Source organism: Chanodichthys erythropterus, chromosome 12 (genome assembly GCF_024489055.1).
Source record: "Chanodichthys erythropterus isolate Z2021 chromosome 12, ASM2448905v1, whole genome shotgun sequence".
NCBI lineage: Eukaryota > Metazoa > Chordata > Actinopteri > Cypriniformes > Xenocyprididae > Chanodichthys > Chanodichthys erythropterus.
The window spans coordinates 41,018,755-41,044,839 of record NC_090232.1 but is presented as its reverse complement, the minus strand read 5'-3'; the positions used below and the strand labels follow the sequence as shown (position 1 = coordinate 41,044,839).

The window sequence follows — 26,085 nt, the reverse complement described above, 5'->3', positions numbered from 1 at the left end:
TTTTTGCTGTTTTGCTTCAACTGATATTAATGCACATAGTATTAATGTTTGTAAACTATAGTTTTGGAGTGGATTTTCTATATGTTTAAGCATATTTCTACAAAAACATGATTCTGCAATAGATTTTTTTATTTATTCAAAGTGTAGTTTTTATATGGCACAAGTTGCCAGACCTCTTGAATTAAAAACAAAAACTGAGACATGTTTCTTAATACTTTGTCCTTAGAGTAATTATTTATTCATTTATTTAGTTCATTTATCTCCATTTTTGTTTAATTATTCGTTAATGGTAATCATCATCTTTATAATACCTGCAGTTAATTGAAAAACATAAATAAATGACAAGAAAACACTAACCAGTGCAAAGCTCATTAGAAGAAGCTCACCTGTACGCTTCAGCGCGCCATGTGTGTCGTCATCATGTGGGTGTGGCCTATCCAGTGAGCTCACTAGTTTCGTTCAGTCTCACGAGCTGCGCGAGTGTTTTTGATTATCTTAGCGCAGGTACGCGCTTCTGCATCTTCATTCCGCAGAGGTAAGACATTTTTCTGTTGATATCCATCCTCTTCACAGGTAATAGGAAGCATGATGGTTTGGTGAGTTGTTTTATAAAAAAAATAAAATAAAAAAAAAATCGACGCAGTCTTGAAAGAAACCTTTTTTTTTTTTTTTTTAAGAAAAGATCTTTGCGACTTCCAACCAAGAGATGCTAAATTTGAAAAGTAATATTTTATATATTGCAATCTATCTATCTATGCACAGTTGTACTTTAAAAAAGAATTAGCAACTCTGAAAGCAACTTTAATTTTGGGCAAATGTTGCTCTCAGTAGATGTCTTTCTCTAAGGTAAAGGAGGATAAAACCTTTTAGAGAATGTGAAGTGTGAATAAGGCCAACATCAGAGGATAAAAACAATCTTTGGCTGCAGAATTTCAATAAAATGAGGCTGTTTCAAAGGCATGCAATTCTGATTCTCAGTTCACACTGATAATGTGATTCTGAAAAAGAGGTTTTCAATGAATAACTTTCTGTGCGTCACTCTCATGTTCACTGTTACCATATGATGTCATGTCAGCACTTGTTATTAGTGTGTTCAGCTAAGCATGGGCTCATTAGATAGTAGATCATTATACTGTTACTGTACATGGCTTGTGAAGTTTAGTGACTGACAAAATCTATGTTAGCTACAGTATTATAAATCTTATATAACCCTACATAGGCTGTCTGTATCCGACCGAGGTATTAATTTATCATTTCTAGATGCTTTGTACATAATTGCCCCATACTGCTGCCCTCCTACGCTGGTGTTGAAACAGTGATGTTTGAAAGGAAGTCTGTCTAGCTCAGTTAAAATCATTTTAATCCAAAGGTCAGTACGTTTAGGATGAAAGCAGCGTTTAGGAGTGGTCAGGTATATCTTTAAAACACAGTTAATGTTCAAGCAAATTAGTCACCTTCTCTGATGAAAAGTTAATGTTTGCAGAACGAGAACTAAACTGTCCTGAAAGGAAAACAGATTAATGCAGTGCTTCAAGGATAAAAGTGAGTCAATAAATCTTATAGATCTTCATTATTTTAAACATACATGAGATTTGACTGCACACTCACCTGCAGAAAGTTTTTATCGACCAACGTTTCGGCACAAAGCCTTTGTCAAGGTATGAACGTGTTTATGTCTTTTTTGATTACTTCATTATTTTCTCTTATTATATTAGTAACCACAAAAGCAATGTGTCGTATTGTGCCGTCTATCTGTGTTCATGCCATTCCAGACTTAAAACGTACTAAACTGTTCTATAATTAGTGCCCTACTTGTTACTTTTTTACGGGCTACCCAGCTAACAAATGTTCTTCCAGTAACATTAATAGAACTTTTGTTTAAAGTAGTCTTTTTACTAATATTCTAGAAATGTTAGCACAAAAATGGTATATATGGATCATTGATGAATAAGGTTTTTAAAAGTGTAAAAGAACAATGGAGATATAAATAATTGTATTAAGTGTTAACAATGAGATTATGTGGTTTTTATAATCAATTAACACCGTTTTTTGTCATTTTTTACAAGATGGACAACATTTGTTAACAAAAAAATAATTCGGTTTAACCGAAATTTTGGTTTTACCCAATGACACTTTTGGTTATACCAAAGGATATTTTTCAAACAATGCAAACAGGCTGATATAGCTAGCTGACAAAAGGACAATCAAACATTTCATATTTAGTACAATTTTTTTTTTTAAATATTACAACATTTTCCATGTTTTATAGCGGTTGTACCGAATGACCTGATGTTTTTTTTAAATAGTTAAAAGTGAGTTAGTTACTTTGCTTCACGATCATGCAGGTGTCTGAATGATGTCACATCCTGTCACATGATATTGACCACATGACTTGATCCAAAATGGTCCCTTTATATTGGTCACTCCGAATGACATCAATGAAATTCATTTTTCCGGACATTTTTTCTCATAACGAAGTAACGACTTCTACACATAATTTTAATATCATTTTGCACTGTGTTGATATATGATGTTAGAAAATCATGCCTGAATAAAAAAAAAAATATATACATTTAATTAATTTTTAGATATTTTAATCACAAATAAAATGGCTGTATTGGCCTTTGGACGGTTAAACCGAATGACCTTTTGACACTTCAAAGTCTTTAAAATACCTTTATATGTAGCAAAATATAATTAAAACTTTTTGGATTCAATAAAAGAGATCTAGTTGTACTACCTCACATACTTTGGATGTCATATCTTTGTTTTTTATTATTAAGGCCTTTGGACAGAAAAATGACCCGTCACGTCACTGACCCATATGCATCATTCATGGATGTTAAAGTTGGATATTTATCTAATATTTTTTTTTTTTAATTTTCATGAAATGGAAGCTGCAATACAGCTTCTCAAACAAGAAAACATGTAGGGCAGGACATGGTTTTGTTCATTAGGAATTGATTGGATGATTGTGGTTTGCTATTGGTGGATCTCATGTGAGTGACAGGTTGTCCCGCCCTTGCGCCAGTAAACACAGAGATCATTCAAAAGTAATGTTTTCAAAATGATAAAATGGAACATTCCCTTGATGTTTTCTCTAACGGTCACATAACCAATGTTTAAAAAAGATGTTCAGAATGTTCAGAAAATTCTTAGAACATGTTAGCTGGGTATATCCTAATATAAATATTTCTCATAGCCAACAAAAAAAAAAAAAAAAAAAAAAGCATAACAAAAGTTTGTCAAGGGATTTTAGTGAGCGAACTGAATGTACCACATGCTGTACAATGTACAAAGATGGGCTTGACTGCGCAGATTGCATTTCACCTGGGTAACGCAGTACTTGAATTGACGCATTCATGCCCAAAGAAAAGAGAAGGTCGAATCTGAAAAAACGAACCCGGAGAAAGTGCGCCAGAGTGAGAGAGATGACATTTCTGCTCGAGTCTCAGGGTGTTGGGTTACATTGGGTCAAAACAACCGGTTGCCAACTGCATAATGTTGTCTCCTTCTTTGGTTGCTCTTAAAGGATTCATTTAGCATCTTACGAGCAGGCTGAAAGCTCGATTAAAACTTGTTGACATTCATAAATTGTGTAAGCTGTTGATTCAGAGCTTATTTTAGGAAAGGTCTTCTGGGAAACTCCTCCGGTGTCACCTGCACTGTTTGAACGTAAGTTAAGCTCTGGGGGACAAACAAGATGGAAAGGAAATTATGTCACACAAAGCGAAACAGTCTCTATGCAAGCAATAAGACGTGAGAGGCTGTGCTGGGGTGCGTTTCCCAAAAGCATCGTTAGCCAACTATGGTCGTAAGTTCCATTGAACTCTATTGGTAACGACGGAACTTGCAACCATAGTTCGCTTTGGGAAATGCACCCCTGTATGGTGAAAAAGGCTAAAGGGCATTGTCAGGCACAACACAAATCCTAATTGATCTGAGGATAAAGAGGAAAAAGAAAGCCTGTATTACTCAAAATAGTTTGTTTGTGGACATGAAAAGGCAAAATGAAGACTCTTCCTGCCTTCACATGCTAGCGGAAATTTCCTACCTCCCACCTCTGAAGTCGTAATTAAAAGTTTCTCACATTCAAGTACTTTGTTGCCAGAAAGAATAGGAATCATGGAGGACACAAGATTCCTTTTTGTCTATTTCTTAGGCAAATCTTATTAAAGCCAAAATATATTAAACATACTGTACGTAGTCAACGTCCAATAGATTTTGAATAAAATGTAGCACCTCATTTGTTGGCAACCACTTAAACATTGCCTCAGACAGGTTAGGATAGGTAGGTAGGATCTGGATACTGTAGGTTGCTGACAATTCCAGTGTTTCAGTCACATAAATGCTGTTTTTCGACGTGTATAATACATACAATATTCATCCAATGGTTATTTATATACATAAATATATATTCATGAGATGTATGTAGTGGGAAAAATGGATTAAACTAAACTCTGTTCTTTTCTCCACCATATTTAAAATGTATGGCCCGCCCAACTTTGAAACTCGGATAGCAAAATTATCTCTCCCAGTCATAAAAACGATTTGAGAGGCTGTTCATGTCCAATTTCTAACTATTATTTACGATAACTCCAATAGCACGTGAAGGCAGCATTAGACTTGATATAGTTGAGTGCACTTTGTGGGACTTTATACATGCTTTATTCAAGCATATCAGCCTTGTGCTTAGTTTTAAATCAGTTGCAGTGCACAAAACATAGTTCAAAGGGCCACAGAGATATGCAAATACAGAAAACACACCTGGGCATGCTTAAACCAGCAGTTTTCATTGGCAGTACAGAGATAAATATTACAGGAAGCTCGACTAATGCACTAAATTACATTTTTAATCAAATTTACCTTGGCCAAGTCAGTGGTAAGAACGAGTTACTACTCAAAGGATTGGGATGTTTATTTGCATGTGTCTAAACATTGATGCCAACCTTTGCTTTTTAAATGACAACTGAGAGCTTTTGACATGCCAAAAGTCTGAACTGCAGTCAACAACATCCTAAAAACAACCCAAGTTGGGTTGAAAATGGACAAACTTAGCAATCGGGTTGCTTTAACCCAGCGGTTGGGTTAAATGTTTGCCCAACCTGCTGGGCAGTTTTAGTAAACCCAACTGGCTTAAAATGAACCCAAAATAGGTTGGAAATTAAACATCATACACATAAGAGGCAACAATAATAATCAAAAGGTGAACATTTATTAATAAGCAATTTAATAAATGTTTATTGTTTAATATTCTTTAAACTTATAAATACATGTTCATTTGTTAAACAATATTAATAAATGTTCATTTCCAACATACTTTGGGTTCATATTAAGCAAGCAATAGTCATTTTTAAGCAATAGTTGAGTTAATTAAAACTACCCAGCAGGTTGGGCAAACATTTAACCCAACAGCTGGTTTAAAACAACTCAATCGCTGGGTTTGTCCATTTTCAACCCAACTTGGGTTGTTTTTAACCCAGCATTTTTTTTTTTTTACATTGTACAGTATACACAATATAAAGTACTTTGGCATATACAGTATGTAAATGAAATGGGTGATGCAAATGTCCTTTAATTTTACATTCAGTAAAACAAATAAACAATCATGTGGCTTATCATTACCAGTGCAACAGTGAAATGGATAAAGATTCATGTTTTTGTCTCCAGCAGACATTTGTTGCTGGGTAAAAAGCAATGGCCTATAGTTTTAATTCAACCTATTCATATTCTAAACCACTATGAATGCTCTACCTATAATATGTGACCCTGGACCACAAAACCAGTCAGAAGTGTCAATTTTTTAGAAGTTTTTGAGATTTATACATGATCTGAAAGCTGAATAAATAAGCTTTCTATTTATTTGTAAGGATAGGACAATATTTAGCCAAGACAAAACTATTTGAAAATCTGGAATCTGAGGGTGCAAAAATTAAGTCAAAATATTGAGAAAATCGCCTTTAAAGTTGTCCAAATGAAGTCCTTAGCAATGCATATCCAACCACAAAAATATTTTTTGATATATTTACGGTAGGAAATTTACAAAATATCTTCATGGAACATGATCTTTACTTAAAGGTACAATTTGTGATATTTTTTTCCGCTAGAGGTCGCTAGAAGCCTATTCAAAACAAAGGCGTAGTTTGATGACGCCAAGTTTTAGAGCGGAAACTTGGGACACGTGGTCTCCATCTCAATGGACGGTGCAAAAGAATAGGGATTGGAGTCTGGAAGAACTCATGTTCGTGGATGCGATTATTAACGTTACTGTAGTATGAAGCAGAGCAGGACCGAGTGTTGCGGGAGCTGAACGAGGAGCTGGAGCGATTGATCAACACACGCCTCACGAGCAGTGGGACTTTTATTATGACACAGCCGCCGGCGCCGCTTCCGCTTTTCCGGTCATGAGTTTACGGGAGCTGTCCTTGTCGACAGAACCAGCGGCAGATGGTAAACAGTAATTATGTTCCATAAATAAGTAACACAATCCACCATAAAACGTGCAAGAAGTAAATAAGGAACTGCTTGAAGCAAGCTAGTGGTTTGCTGGACGCTAGACACTACTTCCGCATTTGTCCACGGCACTGTTGTCATGTGGTTTCTACGTCAGTAAAGGCGGTAACTGACGTCATTGACAGGCGACTGCACTGCCCCGTGTCACTGTTTAGAATGGGAATTTTCTCATGATTTACAAGTAGTTGAAAACATTAGAGATATTGTTTGTAATCAGCTGGACAAAATATATAACACTAGCCTAGTGGTTTTTGGATATTTTACTGCAAAAATGTTACATATTGTACCTTTAATATACTAATGATTTTTGGCATAAAGGAAAAATCAATCATTTTGACCCATACAATGTATTTTTGGCTATTGCTACAAACATATCCGTGCGACTTATGACTGGTTTTGTGGTCACATTTGGTATTCAGATCATTACTCATTACTCATTTCATAAAATACTGGCAATTTAATTTTAGTACAAAACTGGAATTTCATTTTTTTCCTGGCAAGTATTAGAGCCAATGATCACTTTAATATTTTAGGGGAAAAGCCACCTGCCTACTGTAATTATTAACTCCTACAGAGGAAAAAGATGCTTCAGTAAGGGCTTTTACTAAAGATCATTAAGGGACTTTCCTTGAGTTCCTTACAATGCGAAAGTTGAGCAGTCATGAAGGTGTACGCAAATATAGAGAGGGTGAAGAAAGATATCACTTACTCATACTCGTGTCAGTCCAAACCCTTTCTGTGCAAAGCAAATGGAAAAATTTAGCAGTACATTGAAAGAATTGAATGTCGTCAGGCTCCAAAAATGAAAAAAAAAGCACCATACCTACAGCAACCAATGAGAAGATCCCAAACAGTTTTACAACATCTAATTTACTGCTCTCACATCCTGTTACTATGAAACTTTTTGTTCCTGATCTCTCTCTCTCCTCTGTCTCTCCTTCCCTAACCCAGTGTTTCTGCCCTGCTATAATCCGCTCTTCAACTTCATTTGCAGATGTCAGTGATCTAAACAATCAAGAACTGGAGACCACAGTGGAAAACAAAGGAAGCTCTCAGACGAGGGAGATCATTCTGCTTTGACTTAAAGCTACTGGTAAGTTTAGAAGAAATTCTATTGAATGTTTTTGTTCATTTTCATTTTACAAGCAATTCAGGACGTCGCCTCACTTTTGAGTTGAAATGACTTGTACAGCTAATTTGATTTTACTTAATTTAAAGGTACAGCAAGCCATTTCTGAGAAACGTTGTTGAAATTTGAAATCAACACAACAAATTTTGTGAATATATTCTAGGCGCCTGTGTTTGCATAGTGTGTTATTTTGGGGGGCGGAGCAATGAAGGGAGGGGTGTGTTTGTTGTGTCAATGTCAAATATCAACAGTGTTTTTCAGAAATCGCTTACTGTACCTTTAACCTGTTAACTGTCACGGGCCCACCGGTGGGCCCACAGCCATTACATATTTAAAACAGTAATATTCTATACTAAACCTAAACAAATCTTGACAAACTATATATCATTTGAAAGCTTAGAATCTCTAGTTTACATATTTGGTGACTGGTTTTCAAAATAAATTACAGAGGAGCAGTAATTTATCAATTTGCAACAAGCATATTTTCATACTCATAAGGCATGTTCAGACCTTTATTTTGAAATAGCGATGAACATGAAAAATCATTAAAGATTGGTTGAAACATGTTTGTTTTTATGCCAAGATTTCAAAAGATAACATCCATTCAATTTTTTGAGAAAAAAAGGTCTGAAAATGTTTTTAATAGGAAAAAAAAAAATACATTTATGATTGTGGCGGTGATCTATAACCCACATACATGTTATTTTTATGTTTATTAGAGGCTGAATTCATATCAATTTTCTGCCAAACTTCCCATACTACTTCTATATAGGATGTCTACTTCATAAATTGTATGAAAATAATGGAAATATATGGTTCAGATCACTCAAACCATATATGGAAATGGAGGTGCCTTTATATGGTCAGTAATGGAGCTTGGTTGTCATCTAGTGAAAAAGTGTGGTACTGCGCCCAAACAAAATCTTACTGAAAGCTCATTTTTTGAGATATCAATCTGAAATTTGGAACACAACTTGTTCAGATTTTTGGCTTTGATTTCCTTGCAGTTTTAGAGTAAAACTTGTTTTGTAAAATATATATTTTATATAAAATATAAAATATTATATTTTTACATTTTACATTTTCATAAACTTAAACTTCTATAACTTTTTTTCTGTTTCACTTGCATAACTTATTTCACGTCTACAATAATCTGCCAAATTTCATCTTTAAAACAAGACCAGCCTTATGTCTATACTCCAAAGTATTTTTGAATTACAACCATTTAAGTTTGGATAGTGCATTTTCTTGTCTAAAAAAAAAAAAGTGGGGGTGACAGTTAACAGGTTAAGGCAGCAACTAAACTTAAGTTTTATGTTGAATTAGGGGAAACTTTTTACTGTTTACTGTGAAAATCTGGAATTCATTATCTAATTGAAATGTTAAAGGATTCTGAGACATCTAAAATTAAACATTATGATGTACTATTTACAAGACATATTCTGCACTATTTCTAGGTCTCTAAACTAAAACATTTTATCTTAACCTTTTGACTCAAATTGTTATATTGGTGATCTAACTTGTAATAAATTGTACAGAAATAAAATATTAATTATAATAATATAGTTAAAAACAAAGAATAAATGCAACACAACATTTAAATATATTAGAACAATGCGAAATAGAGGCTTAAAATGTTTTTGAAAGTCTCTTCTGCTCACTAAGCCTGCATTTATTTGATCAAACATACAGTAAAAACATATTTAAAAATATAATTTATTCCTGTGATGGCAAAGCTAAATTTTCAGCAGCCAATACAGCCATGTTTTGGCTCTTTATATGCAAACACATTGATATTTATGAATAGGACCTGCGGGAAGATGACTTAGAAAGCCGACCCTTGATGTTCTAGCCTTCCTCTATTGTTACTTAATATTGATTTTTGATCTTTTGTTTAAACAAGAGTCTATTATCTGCCATTGTGTTGATCCTAATCCTGACTAGTGCGTAACGTGAATGTACAGCACTTTTGTCATCCCCTGCACGCTCAGAAGCACATGGGATAATGATCCGATATTAGACAGCAAGGACAACGGGGCTTATTGGTATTTCTGTCATTAGTTTGTTTGGTTAAGGCCTGAGGACAGTAGTAGCAGGTGTGTGTGCGTATGCTAACACTCACAACCATTTACATAAATTGATTGCTTATTTATTTTATAGTTTTTTATAGAACCATGTCATGCTGTGTTTCAGACACACGCACCCCAGAGAGCACAACAAGATAAAGTTACAGCCATGATAACAACCTTTTTTTTTTTTGTTTGATTGCATTGTTAGCATCACTATTATTATTCCTCATACTTACTTTAGGGGACAAAGCACTAATGCTAAGTATTAAAATTTGGCTTAATTATTGACATGCTTATTGAGGAAAGATGTGCTATTACTTCTAATGATCAGATTTAAAATCTTCATCTGGTTTATAATTAAAGGGGAGGGGGGGGGGGGGGATCCAATAGAAATGAATGGAGGCGTCATGTTCTGGTCAGACGTGAGAATTCATTCGGCGTGCGACTCTCACAGTGCATTATAGGTATTCCCTAGCCGTTGAGCCTACATTGGCTGTACACTCGCTATTGTGGTGCATTATGGGATTGAATGAGTGCACTCAATAATGTCAACTATGGTTTCGAAATAGCTGTTCCTTCAAAATCAAATAGTGCCCTATTTACAGTTTTTCTCAATTGCTAACACACAATTCATGAAACAAGTCACCATTTTCGCACCAAACCTCAAACTTCCATGTCAAAATCATATATTTTAGTCAAAAAATTGTTCACCTTTGTCAAAATCAAACTTTGGTCTCAGATGTCACACAAAACCTGCAAATACACAGACTACTTTCCTGCCCAGTGAACACTGAGATCAATTCATAATACAGTAACAAAAATACCTCTTATTGGTATTCAAGAATAATTTGGCAGCTCAGTGTCTATTACAGTATACAACATAAATGAAAGAGCGCAGATAGAGTAAAATGCAACAATGAGCTTTAGGAAAAATTATTTTCATTTCACTACTGTAAAGTGATCTTACAGGAGATGGAGTAGTTGATCTTACAAGAAGAAGAAAAGTTCAAAAACCAAAGAACTAAAAATGAAATGTGCATGCAACACAGTACAGCATACTGTCAATTACAGTGATACATAAATAAAGAAATAAATTCGCCATCCTCTGCACCGTATACTGTACAATAGCAGTTTCTTGGTCTTCTGACAAAAGAATACAGCACATGAAAAATTGCTACAAATTTGACAATCACAAATTTGAGGTTGCACATGTGCTACAGTTTACTGGACACAGAATAGTGAAATTTCTCTTATATAAAGTTACTGTGTACTGTAATTATACTGTATGTGTAAGTAGTAAAAAACCTGTCGATGATTATAGAATGCAATTTATAAAGCACAATCATCTGTGCTCCTGTTTATATTATCCCGATATCTCAAGATTCTGATTGTTGTTTCATCATTTTTCTACTGAATGTTTAGTGATGGATAAATGTGTGCTATTTGAGTTGACATAGTGACACTTGAGTTAATTATACTACGAGTTTGTGTTTTCTGAATGAGAACATGCACTGTAAAATAAGGGCATTTTTCTGTAGAGTTTGGCAGAAATCATTAAGAAAATTGGAATGTGTGTAAAAACAAGTGAAACGTGTTTATAGTTTTGAGAAACTGAATAAATGGTTTGGGAAATTGTGTCAAATGAATCAGTTATAGTGTGTTAGCAATCGAGAAAAACTGTAAGGGTATATTTCAAACACAGCCTCAGAATAGCATCACCCTAGAAACCACACAGCAAATCTTAGCAGCTGCACAACAATGCACTAAATGTTAACACCTGTTACGTTTATTGATCTAATCTGTGAATGAAATACTGTAAGTGTAATAAACTAAACTAACAGTAAATGTTCTGATGTTCTACAAACACTCCAAAGAATAAATCTGAGAACTAAGGGCATGTGTGTGTGTGTGTGTGTGAGAGAGTGTGGTTAATGAATTGTAAGAGCTTGGACAGGGGGTTGGTTTCCCAGGTTGCAGGTAGACACAATCTAGTATTCACTAAAAAGCGCGTCACCCTTTTGCATCACTAAGCAACTGGTGACCTGGCCAAAGTGAACAATCTATTCTCTCCCCTTAGAAGTCACTGTATTACAAGAGGCGACTGATTATATCACAACACAAAGCCAATATAAAGACACAGGAGACGTTTGCACAATCTGTGGTTTGCCAGTAGGACAAGCTCAACAGGATGAAAGCAGATGCAATGCACGTCATGTTTGCCAGTATAAAAGCAAAGAGACCAGCACATGACTCTCTCGCTTTACATCTACGCAATCAAACTTGTGAGCAATAATCTGGGTATTATGACGTAGTAGTGCACAATACTAGTAGATCACAACTAGGCTGCTGATGTTTTAACAGTATTATATATATATATATATATATATATATATATATATATATATATATATATATATATATATATATTTATTTATTTAGTTAGTTTTTCTTACTAAAGTAGTATAGTAGTATGCTATTCTGAATTCAGCTGTCTCTGCATAAAGAACCTTTAAGGAACAGCTATATCCTTATAAGGGCATTGAGGATCCTAACAAATGCTTAGAACAGGATTCATCACCTTTGAACACAGGAAATGATGTACTAAAGTGCAAACAGAGTGCATCAGTTAACTGTGATCAGCTGATCTTTACTGCTATAAATACAAGACATGAAGTAGATACTCTTCCACGCAAATGAGCAAGATTCTGGTTGTTACTTCCATCCAGTCTGCACACACTGAGATTTAAAAGCCTTTTGTTTCTCATTAAAGTGTCATTAAGTGATTTTCTCTTCTACTGTGGTTCAGCAGATAAAAACATGGACTCGAGCTCTGGAGAAATGGACAAAAATGCAGAGGAAGTCACAGGTTTGTGATTGTTCGAATTCCTGATTGGAATACATTCATGCGTTTTCTTCTTAAGGATTTATTGATGAGAAATACTAATGCAATAGAAACATTCATTAGTGATTTTACTACGTTTAAGGGCTTTTTTCAGACAACATTAAGCAAGAATGTCTAAAACTCCTTTAACCATGATATAACTTATGATATAAGACACCAATATTGAATGAATAAATAATTAATAATACAAATAACAAACAAATCTCTGGTAAATAAAATCCAACAGAACCAAATCTGACCTTACTGTACAAACAGATATTCTCATTTCTGGAGATCCATTCAAATCAGTCTTTCTTATTCCTGGTCTCTTCAACAGGAAGGAAGAAGTCACGTTTTAAGCAGCTAAAGACACGTTTCTTTGGGAAACTGAAGAAAAAGGAAAGCGAAGGGCTGATTAAGCAAAGCCAGTCCGCTAGTGACATCACTGCTCCAGGGGGCAGAAGGGAAGTCTACGACTCTGAAGATGAGATTTCGTAAGTCGCTGATATGTCAATAAATTAAAGTGCCCCTATTATGCTTATTCTTTCATGTTGTGTTGTGTATAATATAGCTGTTTGTCAATGTTAAGGTCTGCAAACCAAAGTTCATGATAAAAGTTTTTGTCTCCAAAAAGAAAGAACCGATTCAGAACTGCCTGAAACGAGTCATCAGTTATTCCAGTCTTACTTCCAGCATGAACCTACGTAGGCTTGAAACAAATTTGCGTAATGTCAGCCTATGGTCTTCATTGGCTGTCCACTTTGCAATCCCTTCCAGAGGAAGCCATCATTACTGTTTGTATCAAGTGCTGAGGAAGATCCGAAGCTAAAATTCAGATATGGTAATGGGTGTTTCATTTCCAACACGTGCTGTAAGTGATAGACCAATCACATCAGACTGGGCCATCTGACCAATCAGAGCAGCGTACACTCTCAGAAAGGAGGGGTTTAGAGAGACCGAATCCTTTATCAAACAGTTTCAGACACTGTACGAAAAGAGGTGATGCTGCAATGTATATTATGAGAAAATTAAAAAAAAATTTTTAAGCTTGGATGCATGTAAGCCTATTGTAGGAGACTCAAAAACCAAATTAGGAACCTTTAAAAGAACATAATAGGGGCACTTTAAAATCAATGAGCTGTCCTGTTTGTTTGCTCATCTGATTAGATGTCAAATGAATAAAATTGGGTATTTTGTACACTATAGTGTGCTTGTGTGTGAATATATACAGTGCTTCCCACACATAGACTTTACTTGGGCGGGCCGCCAACGTATAATAACGGCCACCCAAGTATATTCGGAGACACATTTTTGTTTTTATTATTTTTATCCTCTTATACATTTATATCCACCCAAGATAATGAAACCATCCACGCTCAATTAACTAGTTGTTTCGTACCTACTCGTTATGTGTGCGTCAGAACTGTTTACTCCCGCTAGCATTCCTACGGGCGCTGCATTTTGAAAAGTCACAAGGGGGCGCTGTTGCGCTTTCTACAAGCTGGCGCAACAGCGCTTCAGACTGCTTCAAAGTGATTCTCAATCAATGAAAAGCGCAGATTTATGCCAAGCGATTGTTAATGAACTCAAGTTGATGAATTATTACAAAGCCTACTTCATGGCCTTTATATAAAATGTTTTATACAGTTGTAAGAATCTGAAGGATCAGCCTGCAATAGTACAGACATTTCAAAATTAGAGTACCTGTGTATTTCGGACTTGTTTATAATTAAAAGTCACACGCTAAGTTTTTTCTTTTTCTTTTGGGCATTATTGGTATTTTGGGTATTATTGGTATTTTGGGTACACAATAAATTGTATTTAATTTGATTTCCATTTAATTCATAATAAATTATTGTAGTCTCCCCCACAGGAAGAAAAGATTAAGAACATTATTTGACAATGTGAACCATTTAAATGCTGTAATTTTGCATAATTTACAATGCATAATAATGCATAATATTAGTATGTAATTAATGTAATATGTTATTTAATTAAAATTAATTTAAATAAATAAAAATACTGTTAAAAATCACACATTATTTGTTTGTCAGAAGAAGTAGACCATTTTTGTGCCATGGCTAATAGGAGGATTTTTCACCCGGCTACCACCGCAAGTATATTTCAAACCTGTGGGAAGCACTGATATATATATATATATATATATATATATATATATATATATATATATATATATATATATATATATATATATAGATATAGATATATGAACTTATTGAATCTGATCTGCAGGTACCCGCAGTGTCTGAGCTCCAGGGCGCTGTCTCACGATAGCATCTTCTTTACCGATCAGACCCAGTCCACAGAACCAACACGAGTTCTTTCACAAGAGAACGTTCATGGCAAAATTAAGGCCTTACAAGTAAGGAAATGTTCTTTGTGGGAAAACCAACAGCTTGCAAATGTTTTCAAAAAGATCAGAATAATTTCAGATACTCTTATTATGCTCAGGCAGTGTGCTTTGTTCAACTGTAATTCGAATAAGAGGGTTCATTTAATAGCAAGCGGTTTGTATTTTGTTTCCGCAGTTGAAACTACAGCAACAGAACTTACATCTAGGTCCTCCTCCAATGTTGATTCCTGGTAAACGCACAGAGGACTCAGGAACCACTTCAGAGGACGATGGTTTACCTTGCAGTCCACCTGAAACGTCCTTCCATGAGCGAGTGATGCATGGAGCTGTTTACAAGGTAACAGAACAATAGAGATGGAAAGTTTAGGCTTAAAACATAGCAGACATTTGCTACTACTGTAAATTTGACCTTATTAATGGAATTTTTCTTACAGTATCCTGAATCTCAGAAACATCTGAGCTCTCTGAGTTTAGCAGGAACGGGAAGTGAAGAAGAGGAACAGGTAATATTCATGTATAATAATAATAATAATACATAATATTGACAAACCGAATTATTAAAAACAATCTGTGTGAATAAACATACACATTACTGTATGTAAATATTGTCTCACTCAGGGTGATCCTTTCCAGCCATCATCAAGGCCTCTATCCCCAGTCTCCAAACAGCCAATCATCTCCCCCACCTCAGCCTCGACCACACCCACTTCAGGAGTTGACTTCAGCAGCCCTGCATGTTACACGGCCAGGCTGGATAACTCGGCTGCCCGTCATCGCATGTCAGTCAAACCGAGGAACCAGCGAGCCAGCACAAGAGGAAACAGAGTGCCAACGGTAAGACCGTGAGGGTGATAAAATGCATATTGCCTCAGCTACTTTACATCAAGCTGTATGTATAATTAGACATTTCGGTCTCTCTTTTCCAGGTATCTCTTTCTCCCAGGTATCGTTCAGAAAGCATCAGTGATTTGGACAATGTTCTGTCTGAGGAGGATGATGATGAAACCATGACATTCACTGAGACGGTGCACCATTGCTTGTCTTCCTCTCCAACGTCAGATCTAAAAGAGAAACCCACCTCTCCAGAGCCTACAGCGACAACTCCTGCAATGTCAGTGCTGGACCAGGAGGAGAACCCCAACAGAACTGAAATTCATTTCCCATCTCTAGGTGCTGAAATCCTGAAGTCGGAAGAATCTCCCGAATCTGAGGGGAGAGTCACCACAAATCCTCTTTATTTGCAGCCCATGTCCTTTGGCTTGACCTTGAGCTCCTCAGGTCCACCATCACCTTTAGGACTTCCAGAATCTACACAACCATCAAGAGAAATAGAGTCATTAAGAGCTCATTCACCTATCCTGACACATGATACAAACGACACCCAGATTCAGACGACTGAGAATCTTATGTGTGGAACAGACACAAAGGAAAGCACTCAAGAGGAAGCACCATTTAGACTGTTTCCTGCACCTCTGCCTCGCATCACAAAGCCTAAAATGGAAACAAGAAGCCCTCCGTCTCCAAAAGGAGCTATGGATGCCTCAACAAAACCTTGGGAAGCTGGAGTGGAAAGTGCACCTGAACTGGTTGACAGGATGCAGTTTTTCATTGCATCTGGAAAGAATCACTCCAAAATAACAAGTGAGACTGTGCCAAAGCAGAATGAGGGACATTTGAAAGGTGCTCCAGGAATCAAGACCCAATCCAACAAACCCAACCTAGAGTCGCAGAAAGATGAAGCGAGAGAAACGAAACCAACAGAGTTTCAGAGTTTCCTCCGTCAAACGCAAGATAAAAAAAGTTTTCGTAAAGAAGTAACACCTCCTATTATGTCCAAACCAACAACGGGAACCAGTCTTAAGAAGACAGATACTGCTACAGAACATGTGGAAACAGAGAAACTAGAGAAACCTGAAGACAGGAAGAATACTTTTGGGGTGCAGCTCCGCACAACCTCTCTGTCGCTGAAATATCGCTCTGAGGTTTCCAAAATTAAGGATGAAACCAAACGGTACAGTTTAGAGTCTAATACAGCAATAGGTGTCTCAGAAGAGCATGCTGGGAAAGCAGAAACCTTCAGAAATATGTGTGATGGCAATTCCAAGAGTAAACACAGTGTTCCCAAAAAACAAGATTCACAGAGCCTGGATTGTCAGCTTGCTGCCCAAGACAGTGAGTGTAAATGCCTTTCTTCTTTCTGTTGAACTATATACAGAATATATCTATTTGGTTAATTGGTTCATTTGACATTTTATTTCAAAGAAATTGTGATAAAATTAAACTAAAATGTTTAAGGAACTGGATATTTGAACCAGGGTTATTATAGCTAAAGTCCTCTCATTATTCTTTTTCAAATATTACCAATCATGTAATGTGTAGTACAGCTGTTTGTGGATGTAAATGTCTGTAAAGTTTTAAAGATCAAAGTGCACGCAAATAAAGTTATTGTCTCCAAAAAACTGCTGAAACGAATTCCAACAAATTCATATAATTTGTATCACTGTGTATCAAGTGCTAAGGAAGTCTCCAGAGCTAAAAATTAAGATATGGTAACAGGTGTTTAATTTCCAACACAGGATGTAAGCGATAGACCAATAACAATACACTGGGTCATCTGGCCAATCAGAGCAGAGTAGACTAATCAAAACAGACTGGGCCGTCTTACCAATAAGTGCAAAGGAGGCTCTCAGGAAGGTGGGGTTTAGAGAGTGAGAATCTTCGGACAAACTGTTTTCAGACTCTATGAGAAATGAGCTGATGTGAAATATATTATGAGAAATTATGATGTTAAATTATGTTTTATGACCTTGGATGTAAACCTATTGTAGGAGACCTCCAAAATAAAATGAGGAACCTTTAAAATAGCATAATAAAATAAATAAAAACTCTCTGCTAGTTGCCAAGGCAACATTTCTCATTTAGTTTGACTTGATGTACTAAAAATAACTAAAACTGACAAAGTAATAAAAACTATATATACATTTAAAAAGAGACAAAAACATACTACTAATAACTACAATTTTGACTAAAAATGAAAACATAAAATATAAGAATAAAAACTAACTGAAATTATTTTGTCAATGATACTAAATTAAACTACCTTTAATTAAAATATCAAAATATATGTTTTTTTTTACATCTTTGAGAATACAACTTGACTATTGGATATTCTGGGTAAGAATGGCTGACTTACACAGGAAGAGTCTGCCTGAAATGTACAACAGCCAATCACTTTTATTTAAGTGTGCCATTTAGCAGTGGGTTTATCTGAAATTGTTGATACCAAAATAATAAACTGCCATGGTAAACCTAATTGTAATCAGAATTTGTCATCCAAAATTAATAATTATTACTGATTATTGTGTTATTTCATAACAGAAAACAAAGTGAAATGTACAATTCTTTCTAATTTTCTTCTTTCTAAAATGTAGTTGTTGTTTTTTTTTTTTACACAGATGGAAGACCATCTATCCAAAATACAACAGGAGCAACTAAAGAGTCAGTGTCTGAGCCATGCTGGATGAGTCTAGCCAGAGAGAAGACCAAGGTTTACCACCCATTATTGAGCAGATTGACCACAAATCACTCACCAGTCCACCCTTCACCTCTAATAGCACCTCCTGCACAGCTTCCCAAACCAGCCTTACAGCCTAAAACACAGCCGCTGACCACTGCGTTTCATCCTCTGAAAACACAGCACACACTGAACACGCCAATCCAGCCGGCCTCACAGAGACTTCCTACTAAACCAGCACCTAGTGGATCAAAAGACAAGCAGGTAACATGGCTGGATAGCACAGAACACACTTCATATTTAATATCATAAAAATCAGAAAGCCAGGACATTTTCCGTTGAGTTTATGTACATTTCCTTTAAACCTAAAACACAACACAATGCAATGCGCAATTCAAAATATGTGGAAATTTACTATTATAAATTTATGGTCATTAAGATGTAAATTAAAGATCCAAAATAATAGAAGACATTTTTTAAAAGATTATTCTTTTACTCTTGGCAGGACAATGGTAGGAACTGTACAGCAGAAGATGACACAATAAAGAGAGCAGCATCCTCCAACAAGATGGATGGGAATGCAAAATCCATCACACCTAACACAGAAAGTAAAGCACAGCTTTGACTGTCACCTTTAAAATGTTTGCAATTTTTTGCTGTTCATCAAAGCTTTGTCATTTGATATAGACAATGATGTGTACGTTTGTGTTCCTCTGCGGTAGCACTTACCGTCACATCTGAGCTTCCAGCAACATCACCGCCGGACGTCTCTCAGCAGCCGCCGCCGCCACGGTCAGATGGAGCTCAGCCGTCCTGGATGGAGCTTGCCAAGAGGAAGTCTTTAGCTTGGAGTGACAAAACTTTAGAATGAAGACGAGACAATCAACCAGAGACATTCAGTGATGGACTGATGAAGTGGTGCAATACCTAATGTTACAAGGAATGAATGTAATACTGTGTGTGTGTGTGTGAGATTGAGTGAGTAATTGATAAATTGGTATGCTAATATATTGTATAAATATAATTAATTCGCATTAGTAAGATGTTACTCTACAGATTTACACCAATGTTTGCATTGCATCAAGCATTGTTATTTACATAATTATGAATGAAGAACATGTATATCTAGTTTGTCAGCATCTTTAATAATGTTACATCAAAACAGCTGATAATACAGTGATAATAAACTTTAACAGTAACTACTTATGCTTAGTAGATACAGTGGGACAACGTATTTGCATTATATAACAATATTTAAAAGTGGCATTTATAAAAATGCAATATTACAAACACTTTTCAAGCAATACAAACTTTATGAGAACATGATGACAGAACACTGCCCTCTGGTGGACACATCATACCTTGACTACAAGAGTTTCAATTCCATTCAAGTTAGGATGACACGTGGCAAATAGTGATTTACCTGGCTTCCGGTGTCATTCGCTTCCAGTTATTTTATTTTTAGATGTAACGTTACAAAAAACTGCTTGTTATTGCAAACTGGTGTTTCTTACCACATTACTTTAATTTATTGTGTTAATTAGTCCTATAAACACGCTGGTTTGTAGCGCAAACCGTTTTACTGTTTACTGCTCTTTGATATTCTTATCGTTATTTCCCTAATAAATCGGAAGTCTTGCACATTCATAGAAAACACCTTACTTCCGCGTTGAAAAATAAAGTGGACAGGGCTCTGGAAAACCCATGTAACGTTAAGCGGAATATGTGCAAGCATGCCACAAATACGTTTTTAAAAGGGGTAAAAGCTGGGAAATAGCATACTTCTTTAAAGGGTTAGTTCACCCAAAAATGTCAATTCTGTCATTTATTACTTACCCTCATGTCGTTCCACACCCGTAAGACCTTCGTTAATCTTTGGAACACAAATTAAGATATTTTAGTTAAAATCCGATGACTCCGTGAGGCCTTCATAGGGAGTAATGTCACTTTCTCTGTCAAGATCCATAAAGGTACTAAAAACATATTTAAATCAGTTCATGTGAGTACAGTTGTTCAATATTAATATTATAAATTGACGAGAATATTTTTGGTGCGCCAAAAAACAAAACAAAATAACGACTTATTTAGTGATGACCGATTTCAAAACGCTGCTTCAGGAAGCATCGGAGCGTTATGAATCAGTGTATCGAATCATGAATCGGATCGCGGTTCAAACCCGCCGAACGGCTGAAATCACGTGACTTTGGTGCTCCAAACTGCAGATTCGACACAGATTCATCTGTGCTCCGATGCTTCCTGAAGCAGTGTTTTGAAATCGGCCAACACTAAATAAGTCGTTATTTTGTTTTGTTTTTTGGCGCACCAAAAATATTCTCATCAATTTATAATATTAATATTGAACCACTGTACTTACATGAACTGATTTAGATGTTTTTTTAGTACCTTTATGGATCTTGAGAGAGGAAATGTCATTGCTCCCTATGAAGGCCTCACGGAGCCATCGGATTTGAACTAAAATATCTTAATTTGTGTTCTGAAGATTAACGAAGGTCTTACGGGTGTGGAACGACATGAGGGTGAGTAATAAATGGCAGAATTTTCAATTTTGGGTGAACTGACCCTTTAAGTAGGCGAAAAACAGTAGGCAAAAAGTACCCGGATGAGCTAACTTTACTACTTCAGCATCTGAAGTGTGCATACCATGGACACTTTGCTAGCATGAAGCCGCAGGAGAGGATTTTTTTCCCCTAGGTTTTTTTTTATTAATCATAAACACAGATAACAGTGTAAACAGCGTCAAAAAGCATAAATAAATACAATGTGTTGGGAGAGGATTTATGAATGTCAAAGCGATGCAACTGACAAGGGGGGGGACCAATTTTGTCACCACACCAGATTACATTCATAGCCTACTATACAGTACACACACTATATAGAACATACCTTTTTAGCAGTCGTGAAGTAATTACTTTTTCGAAAAGTAACTTTTTCCTAAGTAATCAAGAGAGTAGGCTATGTGATTTCGGCACAGCCCTAGAGTTAAAAGAGCCAATATAGAGTACCTCAGGGATGGCATGTTTTTGTAGGCAAAACCCGGAAACGAGTTAGCATTTTAGGATTTCCGGTTCCATCGCCCCGAAGTCAATGGGTTTTTACTAAATCGCCTGAAATAAGGTCTGTGGTAATCAAATCCTCTAAATATTTTCACGTTTTGATCTATGAAATAAAACACACCAGTTATAACCCACTTTAACCCGTGTCTTAAAAACGGCGGTTGCTAACAAGTTGCTAAAAGGGACTACTTCCTTTTGCGGGGACTTTAGACGTCATCATGACAAACAGGACATTTGGACAGCATTTCTCATGAAAAAGTGGATAAGTATTCATACACAGCGCAATCATATAAATAAAGTTGTTTTTTTAATAAAGTTTGAGGAAGCTTGGTGGTGACGACGTTGATCCGCGACCATGGTGTGCTGTAGTCCGTTTATAGCCTACTGTTAGCCTTTTATATCTGACGACTTTATTTAGGCTTCAAAATGTATAAATGTTGTGTTAACTTGTAAAGATTATCTTGATAGACAAAACGTGTAAGTGTCATAACCCTTTGTTAAACACAGAGCTTATTTTTGGCGATTTTCCAAAAGTCGATGGGAAAAATGCATAGGCTTTCGATCAAGGTGAACCTGTGCGCCGCTAACTTCCGGGTTGGCCTACAAAAACACATAATAATCTCTGAGGCACTCTATTGGCGTTCTCACAGAAGCCTCACATGTGCTCTCCAATGCGCATGCTCATAGATATACCAATTTTAGCTTGATTTGGGTCAAATAAGCAGGCCTGCAATTTATTATATATAATCCTGCAAATGTCTAAAATAGTGCTAATGACTGAACACCAGGTGTGCCAAACCTTTATAACAACACAAAACATGACGCCATAGATACTGTGTACATCCATGTATTGATTGATCGATCAATCTATTATCCATACTTTTATTCAAGTATGTTTCAAGCACTTCGACAGATGTGTAATCAAACTAAAGATGAACGCCAAAGAAAGCTCTCGAACAGTGAGCTGACTTGAAAGAGAAAAAAAAAATTGTTGTAAAAACAGCAAAAATTAGAAATATACAAAAGGGAAGTAAAAAAAGAAGGTGGGTTGAAAATGAGGAGTGGATCCGTCAGGCTGTTTGAAGTCAGCATTGTATTGAGGCGCTATTGTGTCTGACGCCCAGCAATATAATGAAGATGAAGAAAGTGAGAGATAGGGCTGATGTTAATAATGCGTGTCGACCCCCCGTTGCTCCGGCTCACCCTCTTCATCGCCTAATTGACCGGGCAGAGTCCCCTGAGTCCTCTGTTATTATTTATTAACAATTCAAAGATAAATAATTCACGACTTGGAAAAGAAGCTAGCGGACAGAAGCTCTTAATTGAGCATTGGAAAGGAATGGTGAACCCCCTGTCCTAAATTTACGCCTTCCTTTATCTTTATTTCTTTCTTATTGACTTAACTTTATATCACACTAAATGCAGATCAGGCAATATAGCCTAATTGTAGGGTGAATTCAGGTTCATTGGGACACTTTTTTCCAGTCATCTCAATGGCAAAGTGCCCCAATCGCTATCTTACTTAAGGTACAGTCACATTTATTGCTGTTCGGCGACTAACAGAAAGTTGCTTGGTTTGAAAGTGACTTCGGTGTGTGCTTCAAAAATCACTACACTATTAACCATAGACAATGGCTTATTTTGCCAATAGGCTATGTAACTGCACCTTAGTTTAAAGGGTTAGTTCACCCAAAAATGAAAATTCTGTCATTAATTACACATCCTCATGTTATTCCAAACCCGCAAGACCTTAGATATTTTTGATGAAAACCAAGAGGTATCTAAACCACACATAACGTCATTGCATCTTTCAAGGCCCAGACAGGTAGTAAAGACATAGTTAAAATAGTCCATGTGACTACAGTGGTTCAACCTTTATGATAAAAAGCGACGAGAACAATTTTTGTGCGCAAAAACGATGACTTTATTCAACAATTTCTTCACTTCCCTCTCAGTCACCTTCGCTGTTTACATAGTAGACACAGTGCAGCGCTTCCAGGTTCTTCGTCAGAACGGCGACTCAGTACTGGCTGAGGCCGTTCACTTGAGCAGGACGACACATGCTTGTGATGCTGACACAGGAGCTGGCCAATGAGTCAGCGTTCGAACGTAGAACGGCGCACTGTGTCTTCAATGTAAACGCTGTGATCCGAAGGTGAACAAGGGTGAGTTCTATGACAGAAATGTAATTTTTGGGTGAACTAACCTATTAAAGTCACCATGAATCAAAAGTGACAATTAAAGGTGCAATATGTAAGAATTTTGCATTAAAATATCCAAAAACCACTAGGCCAGTTTTAGATATTTTTTTCACTTGAGTATTTACTACATCCCAAATGTTTGCAACTATTTGTAAATCATAAGAAAATTTCATTTTTAACCAAGGCTCGGGGACGTGTGAGGAATCGCCTGTCAATTGCGTCATACCCTGTTTCAGGTTTTATTTTATCCAGCATTTAACATGATATTCTAAAATCGATCTAGCTTACCGCAGTGTTTCTCAAACAAGTGTCTCACAGCAGCCACCGAGCACACAGAGTAACGTTATAACATAATTTTCGAATCATTAAAATTTATCTAATATGATAAACAGAGCTGCGTTACCTCATACTCATTACCGGAAAAGCAGAAGCGGTGCCGGCATAATAAAAGTTCTGCTGCTCATGAGGCATGTGTTGCAATCGCTCCAGCGGCCTCGTTCAGCTCCACAACACTCGGTCCTGCTCTGCTTCATACTACAGTAACGCTAATAATCGCATCCATGAACGTGATTTCTGTCCGAGTCCTATCCCAATTCTTTTCCACCGGCCGTTGAGATGAAGTCCACATGTCCCAAGATTCTGTGCACAAACTTGGCGTCATCAAGACATTGTTTTGAATAGGCTTCTAGCGACCTCTAGTGGACATAAAAATATTACATATTGCACCTATAAATTATTTGGGGATATTGCAGCGCTTATAATAAATGATTTATATGTGCACATCATTATTTTATTTTATTTTAAAATCATGTGCCTTCATAATCTTTCACTTTCTTTGTGTTCAGCAGAACAAAGACATTCAAAGAGGTTTGGAACTTCTTGAGGGGGAGTAAATTATGATAGAATTGTCATTTTTGGGTGAACAATCCCTTTAAGCTTTTCTTTCAAAGCTTTAAGATCATGTTTCTTTCTGTGGTCATTACAAGTAAGATAATAAAATGCAGGATTGCACTTGCCACACTGTAAAAAATAATTGAATGAAGACGATTGATTTAATCAACAGAAACTCAAAATATTATGTTATCTGAACCACGTTAATTATTGAAGTTGATTTGACAAAAGAAAAAATGTGGAGATAACAAATCATGAAAATAATTTTTACAGTGCACTAGGTGGTCCTAGCTTTATAGCATTGAGGCAGCACTAACTTTGTTCCACAAAATGTAGAATCTATTTATTTTATCAACTTTCAAAACATTTTTGCACTTTACTTTTTTTTTCTTTTTTTTTTTTTGTTATTGATAAATTCAACATAGTCAATATAGACATTGAAAATTGTAAATTGTTTGTTTTAAATTATTTATGGCATAATGTAATTTACAGTAAACAGGGATCTGGAGGGATTAGCCCTCTTGTTTTACTGACAGAACAAGAAAAGCTTCAAAATTCTGCCACAGGATTTTGAAATTATTTTATTTTATTTAAAAAAAAATGTCTCATGCTTATAGAGAGCATGCTAAGTTTGATCAACACGATTCTTTGGGGCTTTAGATCATTAATAAACCAATCTTGATTCAAAGCAGCTAATGCTTAAAGTTTGCTTTTCACTGAAGTACAGTTTCTGCTGGGATATAATAAGTCAGAGAAATATCCCTCTGAAGGACTTCTTTAGCTTGCTTCTCATCAGGGAATGGTTCATCAGAAGTTTTCAACAAGGTCCATACAAATCTCCAGTTGCCACAGTACTACATACAGAGCCTTTAATGATCGCTGCTTTGGGGGAAGAGTGCAGATGGGAAGATAGTTTAACTTTGCTCCCTTTATATTTGTATTTTTGAAGACATCACTGTAGACTTCGCTTAATCTAAAAGTACATCAAAGCTTCTAATGCAGCTTGTGCTAAACATTTGTCTGGTCCTTATTACCAATGTATGTTATGCCCGTGGGACACTGAAGAGTCTAAAAGGAAAAACAAACATGCGCCTTTAGCTCACAAATAACTGTTTATGCTGGTACAAATGAGCATTCTGTGTAAACAAATACTCTCTAATGCTAAAATTACATTTTTTGGTGCCTTGTGACTTTGTGTAAATGATCAATAACAATGGTTTATCTCAGATCAAAAGATTTCTGTCAGGTGTAACGATGAACTTTATGTCAATAAATAAATGGAACCAGTTTCCAACTTATTAATGACACTCTGCTTTTATGAGCACAGAACAGAAATGCTTCGCAAGTGGGTCCCGGTCCAAGGTGGAAACACCTCTTCAGAGACGCTGCATTTTGCTTGCTTGATCTCTCCGAGTATATTCCAACCCATCTCTCGCATG

The 26,085-nt window shown here is 36.2% G+C and overlaps 1 protein-coding gene across 7 annotated transcripts; it reads left to right on the top strand.

Moving 5' to 3' along the window:
• The first annotated feature begins 452 nt into the window (after positions 1 to 452).
• On the top strand, positions 453 to 20,302 carry cracdlb (cracd like b). 7 transcript variants are annotated; one of them, XM_067405032.1, is made up of 12 exons: positions 453 to 535; positions 7,508 to 7,606; positions 12,521 to 12,577; positions 12,930 to 13,086; positions 14,846 to 14,975; positions 15,142 to 15,303; positions 15,401 to 15,469; positions 15,585 to 15,800; positions 15,893 to 17,144; positions 18,422 to 18,744; positions 18,986 to 19,088; positions 19,203 to 20,302. In XM_067405032.1, the coding sequence occupies exons 3-12, from the start codon at positions 12,529 to 12,531 to the stop codon at positions 19,349 to 19,351; spliced, it is 2,610 nt and encodes an 869-aa protein (XP_067261133.1). In that variant the 5' UTR covers positions 453 to 535; positions 7,508 to 7,606; positions 12,521 to 12,528; the 3' UTR covers positions 19,352 to 20,302. The 7 variants fall into 7 exon arrangements, with proteins under 7 accessions (XP_067261133.1, XP_067261130.1, XP_067261136.1 ...); XM_067405029.1 differs by having other exon boundaries at positions 12,518 to 12,577; positions 19,203 to 20,301; XM_067405035.1 differs by having other exon boundaries at positions 12,518 to 12,577; positions 15,893 to 17,138; positions 19,203 to 20,298.
• Positions 20,303 to 26,085: the final 5,783 nt, after the last annotated feature.

What these genes read in the sequence shown, in the direction of transcription:
- cracdlb (XM_067405032.1), top strand. Translation starts at nt 12,529, where the DNA reads ATGGACTCGAGCTCTGGAGAAATGGACAAAAATGCAGAGGAAGTCACA. An exon ending in GAAGTGAAGAAGAGGAACAG is followed by an intron (nt 15,470 to 15,584) that starts GTAATATTCATG and finishes TGTCTCACTCAG; the next exon opens with GGTGATCCTTTCCAGCCATC. An exon ending in GAGGAAACAGAGTGCCAACG is followed by an intron (nt 15,801 to 15,892) that starts GTAAGACCGTGA and finishes TCTCTTTTCCAG; the next exon opens with GTATCTCTTTCTCCCAGGTA.